Genomic DNA, 15318 nt, shown 5'->3' with positions numbered 1-15318 from the left:
AGTGAACAGCTTGGGTTTGGGTGTAGCATTTCAACAGGGAGGGAGGTGTTGAATACAAACAGGCAGAAACTTTGTTGTTTTCTAGAAATAATTTTTTATTTAAAATTTAAAACCATATTACTTCATACAGCAAACTGTGCACTTTGATATCTCACAGTGTCTTAAAAAGGAAAATAATCGCCATTTCTTCTTTTTCTTTTGTTTTGTTTTTTTTTTTGGAAATCTTATTTACATCAGACTCGAATGATCAGCAAGTAACACAGTTACTATGAAACCAAAATTGTTACAAAATGTTTACAAAAAACTATATTCATAGAAATTCTGCATGTCCACAAAGGAAAATCCCCTGAATGTCACGGAGACTTTTTTTCCTTTTTCCGACTCTTTTCTGCCTTTTTTTTTTTCTTTTTCTATTTTTTTTGTCTGTTTTTTCAATGAGAACCATGTCAAAGGAAGGTACAGACAGCAGAGGACTGGTGATACCAGTGCCTAGGAGCAGCCCCAAGCACCACGGGGATGCTGCGGTCCCCGCTCCCCCTGGCTGTGCATGGTCGATGTCCACACGGTGATCCTGCTGGGATCTCCAAGGTCCCTTTGTGCTGACCTTCCAGAGACATGGAAGGTGCCCGGCCGCATCCTGCTCTGCAGAACCACCCGCTGAGGGGGAGCTGTGGTTGCCCAGAGCTGGAGCTGGGTCCCCTTTGCATATTCCTTCTCTTTGTGGATCATCCCGACATCAGACCCGACACGCGCTGTTGCTTAACTCCAAATGGAAAAGCAACCCCAAAGCTACACATTGTGCCCCTGCTCTGTCTCACAGGAGAGCTGGAAGGGAAAAGCAAGTGATAAAGGGACAGTGAACCGAGGTGACAACAGTTTAGATGCAGTTTAATAGCCCAAACCTGGTTTTTCTTTATTTCCTCCTCACTTTTCAGTCCCTCTGCCCTAGTGAAGAAAGGAGCTGATTTAAACGGAGTTGGAAGTCAGATGATTCCTAGGACATGAGTCGCAGATAGTCACAAACAGCTCACAGAACAGCTCACAGGAGGCTTTGAGGCTTTGTCATCAGCTCTGCCCCTTTGGAAGTCTCCCAAGGTGTCACTGCTAAGCGTGAGTCTCATCGCTCCTCCTCTGTGTTTAAGCACCGCATGGCTTTTGGGCTCCCGGGATGAAGGCAAGGAGCAACAGGGAAAATGGGAACAACAGGAGAGACTCCGGCCTATGCTAAGCAGTGCAACAGAAGGTGAATTAACCCAGGATGGGGTGAAGCTGCTCGGGGTCCCAGCAGGAAGGATGAGGTCCGGAACCATCCCTCCTCCCAATAGTTCACAGTGAGCAGGAGCCAGGGGCCCCCTTGGGCTGGGGTCCAGGCAGCCCCCCCAGGTCCAACGCTGCTCCCAGTGGTGCAGAACACTTTCTTGCTGTTAAATATCAAGTGCTTTAATGACATAGATTTAAACATGAACCCATAATGCAGGTGCATGATGTTAGCTGAAATTTCACAGCTGATTCATGGGCAGTGGAGAGAGGGAAGGGAAAAGGTTCATCTGCATGGTTTGGTCTTGCTGGCAGATAGCACCCATGACTCTAGATGCTCACCTCTCACTCTGGGATGTTTGTGAGTCAAATCAAATCAAACTGGTGTCAAAGATGGATAAATGGGGTTTATGGTATCAGTAATACATGTTCATTTTAAAATCATCTCCCAGAAAGCAAAACCAAGGCTGTTTTCTGTGCTACTTTGCTCTCTGGACATTTAAAGCCTATTTCAGGCTTGTTTTTCTCTTTGCCTTAATTGTAAAAATCTCTTCCTAAGAGCTGAGAAATCTGCAAAGAAAACATCAAATCTCCTCCTTTGCCAAGCGTAGGGAGTTGCAGAGAAATACGGAAGCAGTGTCATTAGCCTTGGGAAGCAGACCCAGACTCCCAGTCTGTGCTCTGCCATAGGTATCTGGTCAGCAAGCTATTAAGATGAGGATGCCCATGGAGTTGGCAGCTTTCACCCCTAATTCTTCATGGTTTCCATGAAAAGGTGAGAATTAACATATTTTTTTTGCATATCTTAAGTCAAAATTTGACACATTACCTTTTTTTTTGTTTCGGGTCACTATGCTGCTGCTTTTCATCACAGAAAGAGTGAAATGAGGACAAATGCTGCTCTGCGGTGGGGCGGGGGAGCAGCTATCTCCCCTTGAGCTAACTCTGATCAGCTCCACAGATAATTTTCTAACAGCCTGAAATAGAAAGAGGTGGGGAAAAACCAGCCTGAAATCAGCTATAAACAGGTTTGTTCCTTTGGGCGAGGATGAACTTTCCAGGCGGGCTTTGCAGGTAGGGGAGGGCAAAGTGGGTCACTTCAGCACCTCAGAGCTCCGAGGACAATGGTTTGGGATGCAGAGATCATGCAAGGGATGCTCCATTGCTGCTCTCTCTTCCCTCCAACCCAAGGTTTAGGTGGGGAGGTTGCTGTTTGCTTCACTACCAGTGTTGAAATCAGAGCTTTTAAGCACCTTTATGATACTTTGTGTGATGTTTTGGGTGGCAACAGGCAAAGCCATTGCTGTTCCAATTTGCAAATGCATCTGCAGTGAGTCCCACTGGCTCCCCATGGAGGGATGGAGCCGAGTGAAGCTACTTGAGCATTACTTTAGGTCAGAAGAGGGGTCTTTGGTAGTTGTGGCCAAATTCAGCTGCAGGACCTGGGTCAAGAACACAGTCCCTGGAAGGTTTCTTGAAAGCATTTTAGTGTGCATTTGCTTAAATCACATGGAGATGCTGCCTGTGGGGCTGCTGCTCACTGGGCACAGCGAGAGGGGGTCAGGTTTGGCTCACACAGTGCTGCTTGTCCCAAGCCCTGCAGCCTGAGGCTTGGTCTTTCAGGTGTCTCATACCATGGGGAGCGTTTAGTCCTCAACCAGATGCACAGTCCTCTCCTGGTCCGAGTGTGAAATCGATGCTGTTTGGCTCTGCTCCTGCTGCTGCTGAATCCTGTGGACTCAGCTGCTTCCCATGCTTCTTTGTAGGAAGGAGTGAGCTTTGTGGGAAGAGTGAAGGAGCTGAGGACCTGGCAATCACGGTGCCACGCTGGATGGGGGGTATATGGCTGCTGTCACTTGGAGATGGCAGCAGCTCCCGCGCTGTCCCATCCCTGGCCAGGGGTTCGGCTCCATTCAGGCTTACTCGCCCCTTTGCAGTCAGCTCCCTTGGATCGAGTGATGAACGTGTGCGTTGTCTTCTCCCACCGCATCCCCATGCAGATGGTCAGCCCTGAGGCAAAGGGCCACCACCATGAGCTGCTTCAAGAGAAGATGCCTTGACCATCACGGTGCTTCCCAGACACCTTTCCCTTTCCTGGCCAACAGATCCTAAGTGTGCTGTGTGACAGTGTGGAATAGATGCTCGCACAGACGGCTGCTCACGCTGCACCTATCAGAGTGGTTCTTTTTATTGCCATGCTAAAGAAGCCTTGCTGGGGGCTCCTCCTTACCCACTGAGGGGCAGTTTGGCTCAATTCCGTTTTGCCTCCGTGTGTTTGCAGTATGTAAACATCAGACTCCGGGGTGATGGGTGATGCGTGGTGGCGTGGTCGGGCTCCGCGAGGCCTGGAGGATCTAAGCATGGAAAACAAAAAGAACGAAAAAGAACAAAACCAAACCCAAAAAGCCCCAAGACCCACGTTCCAGTCCGTGCTTCGAAGCTCTTGCTTCTCTCCGGTGACGGATGCAGCTGCGTGGTGAAGACCTTGTTCTTGAAATGAACCAAACCAGGCTTTTTAACTGAATTTTCTGGGTTTTTCTTGTTTTGTTTTTAATCCTTTCTTCCCCACTTAGAGCGCATCCAGCCTTGTCTGCTGCACTGCCTTCCCTCCCACCCCCCCGTTCCCATTCCCTAGGGAAACACGGGTGTCAGTCCAGTGTTGCAGGTCATGTTGTCCTTCCCTGGCAGCCGTCGGTCGTTGAACGTGTGCATGTTGATCACGGCGTCCGTCTTCACCATGACGGGTGCCTGGGGCTTGTGCTTGACCCGCCGCTGGCACGTGAGGGACAGCCGGATCTCATCGGCCACGGCGCTGCAGAAGGAGCGCTGGGGAGAGCGGGGACAAAACCCACCGTTATTCCTGGCACAGCATCCTGCTAATCCCACCGGGAGCGGGAGCATCTGAAACTGGGCTCTGCAGAGGGCAAGCGCGAGGTTTAGGCTGCGTTTAAGGCATCAGCTGTGCTTAGCGGGACTTCAGGGATGTCAATCAGGTTGACCCCTGTCTCCTTTGGTGAGTGCCAAAGCCCTTTAGTGCCTTTGACGCACTAAACCCTGCAGAAAGGCAGAGCTGGAGCACCGGGAGTGCCTGTGATCCCTGCTGGGGGCTTGGGGGATTTATGTGCTGGGATTCAGAGGGCTGTCAGATCCTGCTGGGCTTGCTAGCGGGCAGTTTTCCTTCATCTATCTGGCCCGTCACGTGGGCAGCTTGCTTTGATTTCTGCTCATGCACACAAATGCACTTTTCCACTTACTGTACCATGACAGGCAAGAGGGAAACCCATGAAAGCAGTTCTCCCATTTCAGCAGCACTAATCAGGCACTGTGGGTGGGATGGGCTGGCTGTGTAAGTGTTGTGACAAGTTGATAAGATAGCATAGGGCTTCCTGGTGGACCCTGACCGGTTCCTTGAGGGGGGAGAAGAGATGGAGACTTCCTGCACTGTACGTGTTACACCTGGAATGTGCAATGCAATTGGATTTAACAGCTCAGAAAGGTCCTTCCCGGGGAATTGTCTGTGTTTTCCTGAGTTCTGTGTTGGCTGGCTCAGAATGACCCTACAGATGCTGACTAATGTAGGTACTGCAGCTAACAGGGGTGCAGGGAAAGGGAGGAAACCGGTACCTGCTCTCGCTCCGCCGTTTTGCGCAGCTTGTAGATGAACTCCACCATGGCCACGAAGATGGACAGCACCAGTCCTGCTGCCAGCACGATGAAAATCCCACCGATGTTCTGGATGCCCAGGGCACTGGCCTCCTTGTTCTCATCCTCAGGGCAGCCGTTCCCCCGCCACCACTTCTCCTTCATTACATGGAGCTTGTCCTCCTCCTGGAGCTGGAGGATGGCAATGGTGATCTTGTCCCTGTACGGTGACCCTGGGGAGGGGGAGCACCATTACACACAGAGGGAAAGTAGGACAAAACCACACACAGAGTAGGGAATGTGTCTGGGTTAAGCAGGGCCATTCAGGCCTCTCTTCAGTAGGCAATATAAGCTTTAGTGTTTGGGAATTTGCTGTTGGGAGTGGATTTTTTTAGTCATATCTGTTGTATTCATGGCAATGAGCTCCCCCCCGGGTACCTACAGAACCCCATGGCTGTCACTTACCCATGGGAGTCCCAATGCCGTAGCCTTTGGTGTCGATGAGCCCCCCGATCTGAGTGAGGTTGCAGTTCCTCTGGGTGATGTACTCGATGGTGGTCGACTCCATGAGCAGAGCGTAATCCGCCGTGAGGGTTCGCTGGATCCCTTCCTCGTTGTTTTTGACAAGTGCCGTGGGTTTGCTGCTCATGAAAGCCCACATTTTTTCAAATGTGGAAATTTTGGATTTCTGGAAAAATGACACCCCCCCCATCCCCAAAATAAGAATTAATCTTGTGTTTGCTGAACCCTGGTAGCTCGTCGGGAAGTAATACTAACAAATACCAGTCTGAGAACAGATTGCACTGTGGAACTAGGACCAGTTTGACCTCCTCTTAACTATCTCTCTGCTTTCATGCCCAGCATTATTTGGCTTTGTGTTGCTATAACAGGAGGCAAAGGTTCAGCCCTCTGCCTGTTGTGCACACACTCAACATAAAGCAGCCCTGCTCCTGAGCCCTTATCCTGGAGCTGGAACTGAACTCCTCATTCACTTCAGTGTGGTGTGGGAAACCTTGCCTTGATGCCCTCAGAACTTGCTCGTGTGACAGGCTATCAGCACATCTCTTTAAATGTATTAGCTTCCTAAGCAGGATTTTGTTTATCCTGTTTCTGCACAATGAGAGGAGACAGGGAACATTTCAGAGGGCATGTTTTCCTCTTTCGCACACGCTCTATTGTATTTTTGTCTTTCCTCAAGCATTGCAAGGAAACATGTCTCCTCTGAGATATGTGCAACTGCCAAATGAATTTAACATACCACATAAACAGAGGCGGAGAAGGATTCAAGAAGATTGTCTTACGGCTAAGAATAAACAGGGATATTCTTTCACTATCAGCAGGCATGCTGGTAAAATAGGAGGAAGGTGTTTTCTAGCTTCCTGTTCATGGTAATGTTGTTTTCTTCTTTTACAAAGTATGTTGGGTGAGAAGAAACATGGTTATTCTATGTCTTTCCATGATATTTGACATACATCATTTATCTACAACCAGCTCCTGAGCTGTCCCTGGGTAGGTTGTTACTAAAGGCATGACTGGGTTTAGACTAGAAAGAGTCCCCAGGGAGGCCCAGCAGCTCTCTTGAAGGCTCCCCTTCACTGGTCCCTGTGTTCCCATAGGCTCATCACACCAGCTCCATGCATTCAGCTGAGCTCTGGAAAAGCAGTGGGAGGTTGAGGCTTGTGTTCACGCTGCTGTCTGCCCCTTTATGTGCCGTTCCTTTCTGCCTAACTTCTTGTTTTTCCTACATCTCTTCTTGCCTTCTTATTCTACAGGAGGCAGCTTAGTCAGCCAAAACCTCCTCCTCCTCCCCGGCACTGCTGAGCAAGAGCCTGAAGCTGGCTGATAAGTTGGAGGGGTTGAAAAGTCTTTGTGCTTTGCCTTGACTAAGGGTAACTGCTCACCTGCAGCTGCAGGGGAGTTGCTACAGCAGAAGCTTTATCTCCTTTCAGGTCTCTGTCCTTCCCTAAGAAAGCAGGAGATGGAGCCCCAGCCCATCCCAACTGCTGCTGTCCTGTTTCCCCCTTATTTTTGCAATATCACCCAAAATGTACCAGCAAAACCACTGTGCATAAGGCTAAATTAGCTAAGGAAAACGTCCCTTGTAAAGCTTTCTATTTCAAATGCTTTGCCTGTCCACTTCCTTCTATTCAGCTTCTTCAAGTTAAGCAAAAGCTTCACACCCCCAAAGCTGCTTTGGTAGCACAGTGGCAAAGGCTGTTCCTCTGTGTTTAACCCTGTGGACTCCTGACTGAAATATCCATGGACTCATTTCTTCTCAGTTAAACCTCATGTTATAATCCACTTGATGAATGTGCAGGAGTGGATGTGCTGGAGCAAACTTCATTCAAGAGGCAGGATAATCTCCCTTACTTGAAAAGCTGGACCAGTGCCTGTAAGATAGATTTGTGGCATCTATCAAACCTCAAAGAGCAGCAAGAGATGTAGCCTCCAAAAGGATTATTAAATATCTGTGCATTACAATGGGTAATTGAAATGAATGGCACACTCAGCTTGCTGATAAGACTTGTTTAACATTTATATAGTTCACATCAAAGGCCTCTGGGTTCACTGGCTCTCCCTTTCTCTCCTGCTCTTCCTGCATTTAATGCTCCTTGGGTGTTGACACAGAGCTCTTAAACAACATCAGTGTTCTCCAGTTTAAAGCATAGAGCAAAATAAACTGGCAAAAAATCAATAGGCTGCATTTAGTGAAGCTAATAGGACTTGCATGAGGCATTGTAGCTCTTCGGGCAACTTAAATTACATCAGACAGCGCTCCCTGGAAGAGAAAAACCACTTTTCTCTTCTCTTCTTAAATCACTGCTTTTGACCAGCTGAAAGGACTTAATTGTGTTTTGAAGTTGCAGGAGGAGCCAGGAGGAAGGCCAGGGGATGGGGGCACCCATGGTGGGGCAAGGACCCTCTCTGGCTGGAGCATGCCTGGCCCAGAGCTGCTTGCTCATGCCTGGTGCAGCAGAGAGCTGCCAACACGGGGCTGAGCCCCTCAGCAGCATCCCAGCAGCACAGTGCTGCTGATGGCAGCAGCCTCATCTTCCCAGAGATAAGGTAGGGGTGGCTCCTGCAGGGAGGGCAGGTCAGGCCCCTGGAGCAGCTCAAAGCATGGCTCCAATCAAAGCAATCTCAGGTTGTCCCCGTAGTCTAAAACCTGCCACTTCCTCCCTGGGAATTCATTTCCTATTAGTGCCTTTCCCTTCGCTAACACGAGATAAGAACACTCCTTTTCCAAGTGGAAATGCCCCCGCTGTGACTCTCAGCACAGCACCCGCAGGTTGATAGACTGGGCTATTTGCTCCAGTCCAATCCAGCAGCAACTGTCAGTCACTGCGAGGGCTGTCACCAGTCAAGGACTGCCAAGCGCTGGGTGCTCCTCCTCCAGCCTACCTCAACCACTGTGCATTCCCTATCAGGGGAAACGTTCCTTCCTCCCCTTCCTCCTCCTGGAGCACTTCAGCCACACTGCAGAAGTGGTTGCTTGTTTATGGGAATTCACGTGACATCACCTGAGGACGTGCCATAGGAATACACAAAACCATCTTAGCAGTGATTTAATAATCCATAAAGAATGCACATAAATTGGGTCTGGTTTGCTGGACTCCTTTGAGCATATATTTTGCTGACTTTTGATTTTGCAACTTAAGAAGAAGAAGAACTTCTTAAGATCTCCTCTCAATCTCCCCTCTGGCAGGTTAAAGCCATTCCCCTTGTCCTGTCCCTACAGGTCTTTGTATGGGATGATGGAGATTATTGCTGATAAAGGTGGTAGATCACGGCTCACCCCATGGAGTCTTGCCTCCCATTTACACCTCTCCCACCACTTCATAGGAGCGGAGCCTCTCCTTGTGTTGGTCAGGATAAATAACATCAGAATCTGATCCTCTGTCCTCTGGCTAAACCCCTGCGTTAGTGCTAAATGAGATGCACGTATGAAAAGCTGAGTACCAGCCCCTCCGAATGCAGCAACTGCAATGACACTGAGAGCGTCTCTGAATTCATTCTTTAGAGTCACAGCTCAGAAGCGGCCTTTAATAACCAATGCTTCAAGACCAGTCACCCAAATAAATTAATGGAATAGTTTAGAGGAGCCACTAGAAGGCATCTTGCCAAGACATATACGCTTTTTTATCAGCAAAATTGGCAAGAAAGTAACTTTCAGGCTTAAGATTTTCAATTCCAGCCTGTATGAAAAAATAAATTGATTTTCAGCAACTGAAGATACTTACTGTTGAGGATTTAACATTTCTGTACAAGTGAATATATATGTACACACACACACACACTTCCACACCCGTATTCCACACTGCACATTAAACCCAGCATTTGTTCAGAGAGACAGCACCCACTGCAAGATGGGATGGAGTTCTGGTTGATTTATAATGAACACTTGATGCTCTTCCTAAATTAATTGATCTGGGTTTATTCCTGTACCTCGATCTGCCTTGCCAGGGAATAAATAGAACAAATAGCTTCTTTGAGGCTCTTTTCAGGACGTCAAAATCTCCCACTACTGTTGGTGTACGTTTGGAATCAGCTCAGGGAATGGCGTGCAAGGCATTTGCCTCCTTCCTCCTGTTTCCTACTGCTCCCCAGGATGATTTCTGGGATGGTGCTTTCCCTGTGCAGCCCAAGGTCCTGCTTTGTTAGACCTCCATGTGCTGGGGGGGAGCTACAGACCCAGGTGGGGTCTGGCTGAAGGCAGTGATGTGCAGAGCTGCAGGCACAGATGAAGGGGCCATGACTTGGGGGGAATCTGTTTATGTCGTTTGCAGCCTCTTTAACATGCAGAAGCAGAGGAGTGAATTCTTAATGTGAGGGGGACCACTTTGCAGAACAGCCCCACAAGGAATAAGGCAGCAATCTGGATGAAGTCCTAGTGCGTAGGCCACAAAAGAGGTGAGATCCCAGTTAGGATGCTGCCATCAGCCTCTTGTCCCAGCAGTGAGTCTGTTCACCAAATGGAGGGAGTGCTGGACCTCCAGAGCTCCAGGAGCTGTGGGGCTCTCTCTATGCTGGTAACCCCCTCTTTAGCAGAGCAGAGGGAGGTGATGTGAAGCCTTGTTTGCCATTCCTTTGATCCCACCCATCCAAGGAGATGCGGATCCTCAGCAGACATTGGGATGCTCGTTGCTCTCTCCCCCAGAGCTTTGTGCTGTTCGAGAATGTCCCCATGAAGGTGGCACTGCAGAGCTGCTGTAACGCAGCCCGGCCATTTGGCAAAGACCTTGTTGAGGGGTGGGAGGAATTCAGCCTCCCCTGTATCCCTCTGTGCATGGGGACCAGTGAACATCCTGCATGATGCTCTCACTGCTCCACCAGTCAAAACGCTTCTCAGAAGGGACATCCCTGAGGATTCATCTCCAAACAACACGGATAATAAAAGGAAAAGGCAAACACACTGCATCAGTAAACCCTGCCAGATGCCCATTAGAAGCCTGAGGAATGATTCTGATGGATAATGATATGAAGCAGTAAATATACTATGTCCTTGATGATTTCTAAAAAAGGCTGTTTCCTTTTATTCCCATATAAAACTCTGATTGGAACGAGCAGTTAAAACACATCAGTAAAAGCCTGTCTTTCCTGAGAGCTGTTGTAGGTTTCTATTGCTTTTGGACGGAACACAACGCACCTGACCATGCCAAAGACAAAACCGCATGCACCAGCTCCACTGCAGAAAGCAAAGTGACCTGCAGGAACTTGCTATTCAGAGCCACGTTGTCATTTCCCAGCATGAATCGTGGCTCAAACCAAATCATATCCTCCATGTTTCCTCATCAACCTGCATTGCTGCCTCTCAGAGTGGAGGTTCAGGGAGCACAGTGGCTCCTTAACCAAGAGAAGCTGCAGAAGAACACTGCTGTTCCTGGTTATTAAAATTCAGCACATGGGTTTCCTTTAACGAGTCTTGGCAATTAAACTGCTGACGGCCCCGTCTCGCTGCCTTACACTGGCTCTATTCAAATCACTGCACTATTCCAGGCACAACCTGCTTTTTAAAGCATGAACTCTTTGCCACGCTCTGGCCCATATATTTCCTTCTGCATTAGGATGAGCAGGGGAGGGATCAGCCCTATTCCTACACTACAGGCTCTGCTCTGCCAGTGCTCCTCTTGCCTTGCTGCCACAGCCCCCAGGGAGAGCATTGGCATCCATGGGTGCTACAGCCAGCCCAGCTCTGCCTGTGCTCCCATGGGAGCCCCACTCCAAACCTTGCCTCGGCACACAGCTTTTTGAGTACATCATGCATTTACATTCTCCTCCAAGCCAGCGTGATCATCCCTTAGATTAATCACCCTCATTTCTATTCCTTTATTCTCTCTCTTTTTCCTGAAGTGTTTTTACAGGCCAGCTGTGGTTTTGAAAGTCTTTTCAAGTCTCTGGGTTTCTTTCCATTTTGGAGGCAATAGTGAAATATGAACGTTCTTAGCAGCCTCCTCTGCAGTGTTGGCTGACTCCTGAAATTAATTATGCTTTAAAGAGAAGAAATTAATGTGATTTGGGTCTGATGCATCGGTGGTGTTACCTTGCACTGAGTTTCAGAGGTTCATAAAACTTGACTACGCTAATGTGAGTACCTGAAGGATAAGAAAGGTATTTCAGCTATAAGAAATACTGGTTGGGGAGGGTACACTGCAACATCTGGCCAGCTTTAGGTTTCATTTGCTGTCTCCTCTGTCCCTGGAGGCTGGTTGGGGCAGCCTCAAGGGCTCTGTGGAACCTCTGTGAGCTAAACTGTCAAAGTCCTGCCAAGGATGCGAGGCTGAAGCAACCTCCTCTAAGGAGAAGCAGCGGTGGCTTAGGAGGGTTTTTGTCCTTTGTTCTTTATTCTCACTCCCATTGGTCTGGGAGCGTTGCATCTGCCTGGTCTCACCTTGAAGAAGGTCATGGTAGCTCCATCCTTCACTGCTCCATACTCTATTTTTGTCTGCTTTGCCAAGTCATCTGCCGAGTCAATGGGGGACTCCATCCTCTCCACTGTCAGGAAGGCAGCAAGGTTGGCCGTGTAGGACGAGATGATAATGAGGGTGAAGAACCACCATATGCCACCAATGATCCGTGTAGACAGTGCTTTGGGCATCAGCTCCGAGCCTGGGGTGGGAGGGGGAAAAGGAGAAGGAAGAAAGAGGTAACAGTGAGAGAAAGAACCCATTTTATATATACATATACACATTGCATAAATAGATCTGTGTATAGAAAGGATTAGGTTTCACTGTCAGAACTGTACCAGCTATGCAATTGAAGCCAACTGGTTTTGAGGCAAATGATCCCGACATGTTGCATTCAATGGAATCAGTGGGGTTTGTGTAGAACCCCTTTCCCTTCACTGCTGCCCTCATGCAGTGCCCAATGTACAGGCAATATTCCAAGTGAAGTGATTAACCAGGCTGCTTGGATGAGATTTAAATAGCCAGTGATTTGTGGACTTTGATGAGTGTTTTGTTGTGCCATTTAAAAAGGACTTTGCTTTCCTATGGATTCCTCTTCAAAGCCTCTCTCCAGGGAGTGTGTTCAAATACATAAGGTTTAAAACAAAATCAAACAGGAGGAAGGAACTATCAGGGTCCAGTACTTTGAATGCCAGTTAGAAGTGGGGAAGCAGGAGATGCTATAGCATAAAAGTTGTAACTGGTCTGGAATGACTTTTACTGAGCAGATGTGAAGGACTAAATGGGTTGTGCTATTTTCGTAATTGCCCAAGACACCTTTTAAAGCTAGGAAAGAGCTTTGGGTTTGAAATGGCTGTGTTCAGAGGATACATCCAACCTGGAATCTGCAGCAAAGACTGCACTTTGCAAAGCCATTTTAAGCAGTGAGGCATCAAAGCGTAGCATGGAGTGTGGCTTTTCTCCTCTCTGAGTGCAGCAAGGAGGCACCAGGAAGCAGAGGAGCCTTGGATACCGAGGGCTGCTTCGGTTCTCAAGATCCTGCTTCGGTTCTTCTCAACATCCTGCTTCTTTCCCATTCCATCTCCTGCCCTTTGATGCATCGGGCGGTGCGACATCAGTCCAGCTTTGAAATCTTTTTCTTCTTAGACGCAGAGCAGAGTTAAAAGGAATTCAGCTCCTTTCATTTATCAGCTGCTGATAAGAAGGTGATTCATCCTGCTAAACCATCTTGCTGGGAACTGTCACTGGCCATCAGGGCAGTGAGAGCTGGGAAGAATCTCTATTACCCGCTGCGGCAGCAGGAGGAGCGCGGAGCAGCAGCACTGCACATGCCACCAAGCTAGTGCTGGGGTTCTTTTGCTCTCTGGGAATAACTACTGATACATGGTAAATTAAAGTGTGACAATTGTTTGACATTTTCCACTTATTTCTATTCCTGGATTTTCTACAATTAGATTACAGCTGAATTTCATTCCTTCTTTCAGAGCTGCTCGCAAGTTCCCCCTCTGCTGTCTTCCTAACTGATTTACTCTGTTCATTCCATCTCTATATATTCCATTTGCTCTATTCCACCCACAGATATGAATGTAATCCCATCCATATCCCATTTCTAAGGTCCCTGTCAATGTCGATGGGTGCACCAGTAGAATAGAAAGCATTCTGTCTCGCACGTGGTGGCTGCTGGGCTGAGCTGCCCAGAGGAGCTCCTCGCCATCCTCTCTGCCCTGTGTTGGAGGGGCTTTTAGGCCATTTCACAGTGTGCAGAATGATCAGATGAGGATAAAAATGGAGGCAGACCAGAGGGCAAGATGCCTTCTCTTCTGAAAGAGTTCATTTAAAGCAGAGCAAGCCAGGACAAAGATCCTGACATTAAACAAATTGAATTATCAGGAATAGGGATTTACAGAATCTGTGGGATGCTGCCTAGTTTGGTGAATTAAGCAGCTGAGGGAGATGATGAAGGCAGTGCTCCTCCTCAGGGCATGGTCCATGGATGCTCCTCTGTGCACCCCAGCAGCAGCACACGTGTGAACCCGCCGCTGCTCCATCACGGAGCCTCCAGATGGCACCTGCCAGAGCGTGCACGCTTCATTAACGGTGATGATTGCTGTGTGGTGGCACGGGGGTGCTGGCAGCCACCTGCAGCTCATGGGGCTGGTGATGTGTCTGAGCTGGCAGGATGGGGCTCTGCCCCGCAGGACGTGAAAGTGCAAATAGAGGCAGGTGCCAGAAATAAAGACTAAAGGAAAAGCTTGTTCTGACACAGGAAAATCCAGATGGTTCTCTTGGCGTAAAGCCCCTGGACCATGTCCTGGGGTGCTCCAGACAGGGCTCAGCTTTGGCACGCATCCCCCTCCGTTCCTTCATCCCTGTTGCAGGCAGGGTGCAGAGGTGTCTGCATGGAGGTGAAGTTCAAAGGAAGGGGCTGATAACAAATGCAGCCACCAGGAGCTGCTGAAGCACAGATCACAGCTAATGAGGCAATAACCACAGGAGATATTGTCTCATCAGCCCTTTGCTGGCCCAGGCCCCAGGACCCCTCAGGGAGCAGGTCCCTTTGGTGCTTCGATGCATCAGGGGCAGCAGGCACCCAGTGTGTCCTGCATGGTGGATGCCAGTAGGTGCAGGAGGAAAGATGCCTCCCCTCTCCCACACTTCACCCACTGCCTGTGGGTCTGTGAGCAGACCTTACCCTGCTGCATGAGCGCTCCCATCCCAAACCAGAAGCTGTTCAACAGGGTGAAGTTGTTCTCCACGATGTCCGATCCTGGGTTGCAGGGATGGGCGTCGTACCACTCGTATGGGCTGAACCTATGGCGGCACATGGAAAGCGAGAGCTTGTTAGTTGGGATGCAGCATGACAAGACTCTAACAGAACAGGAACAAAAGAGCCTTAATGCATGTGATGCTGCTGTGGGGGCATGCTGACCCCTGCTTTGTGCACAGCTCTCTTAGCCAGGATGTGCTCAACAGGAGAGACGTTAATGTTTTTAAAGCTGTTTATTTACATTTTCTAAGAGTCCCAAATTTTGCAGAGATTAAATTAAAAACATAATTGGTGTAATTGCTTTAGAACCAGGCATTAATTATCATCTCTGCTTCCTCCTGAAATCCCTGCAGCTTCACAACAGCCCTTGCTCAAAGCCCAGCCCAGTTTCCATTAGATATTTCTCTGTGTGATTCTCTGCCAAATGTGCTGCTGCCCAAGGAGAAGTCTTATGGATCAGTCTCATGGCGCCTTCAGTCAGACAGTTGGCTGGATTTGGAGCTGCCATCCCCATGTACCTGAACCAAGCAGGACAGAGAGCAGCAACATCCCACCATGGGAGATGGATGAGGTCTAACACACAGGACTGCATCCCTGTGAGGGTGCTGAGGCGCTGGCACAGGGTGCCCAGAGAAGCTGTGGCTGCCCCATCCCTGGCAGTGCTCAAGGCCAGGTTGGACACAGGGGCTTGGAGCAAGCTGCTCCAGTGGAAGGGGTCCCTGTCCATGGCAGGGGTTGGAGCTGGAT

The 15318-nt window shown here is 48.9% G+C and overlaps 1 protein-coding gene across 1 annotated transcript in view; it reads right to left on the bottom strand.

Moving 5' to 3' along the window:
* Nucleotides 1-2969: 2969 nt before the first annotated feature.
* GRIK3 (glutamate ionotropic receptor kainate type subunit 3) overlaps nt 2970-15318 on the bottom strand; it is a 101506-nt gene continuing 89157 nt past the window's right edge. The window contains exons 12-16 of the mRNA XM_061360769.1: nt 14497-14615; nt 11789-12006; nt 5365-5587; nt 4882-5132; nt 2970-4083 (exon numbers count right to left, since the gene is read on the bottom strand). Of these exons, the coding sequence (XP_061216753.1) occupies nt 3889-4083; nt 4882-5132; nt 5365-5587; nt 11789-12006; nt 14497-14615 (1006 nt within the window). The 3' untranslated portion in view covers nt 2970-3888. The remainder of the gene's footprint in view (nt 4084-4881; nt 5133-5364; nt 5588-11788; nt 12007-14496; nt 14616-15318) is intronic.

The sequence above is a fragment of the Neopsephotus bourkii genome, unplaced genomic scaffold (assembly GCF_033783945.1).
Source record: "Neopsephotus bourkii isolate Nb327-2 ecotype Australia unplaced genomic scaffold, CSIRO-AGI_Nbou_v1 NB_1036, whole genome shotgun sequence".
Classification (NCBI taxonomy): Eukaryota; Metazoa; Chordata; class Aves; order Psittaciformes; family Psittacidae; genus Neopsephotus; species Neopsephotus bourkii.
Note: the sequence above shows the minus strand (reverse complement) of the source record. Positions and strands in the feature narration are given on the sequence as shown.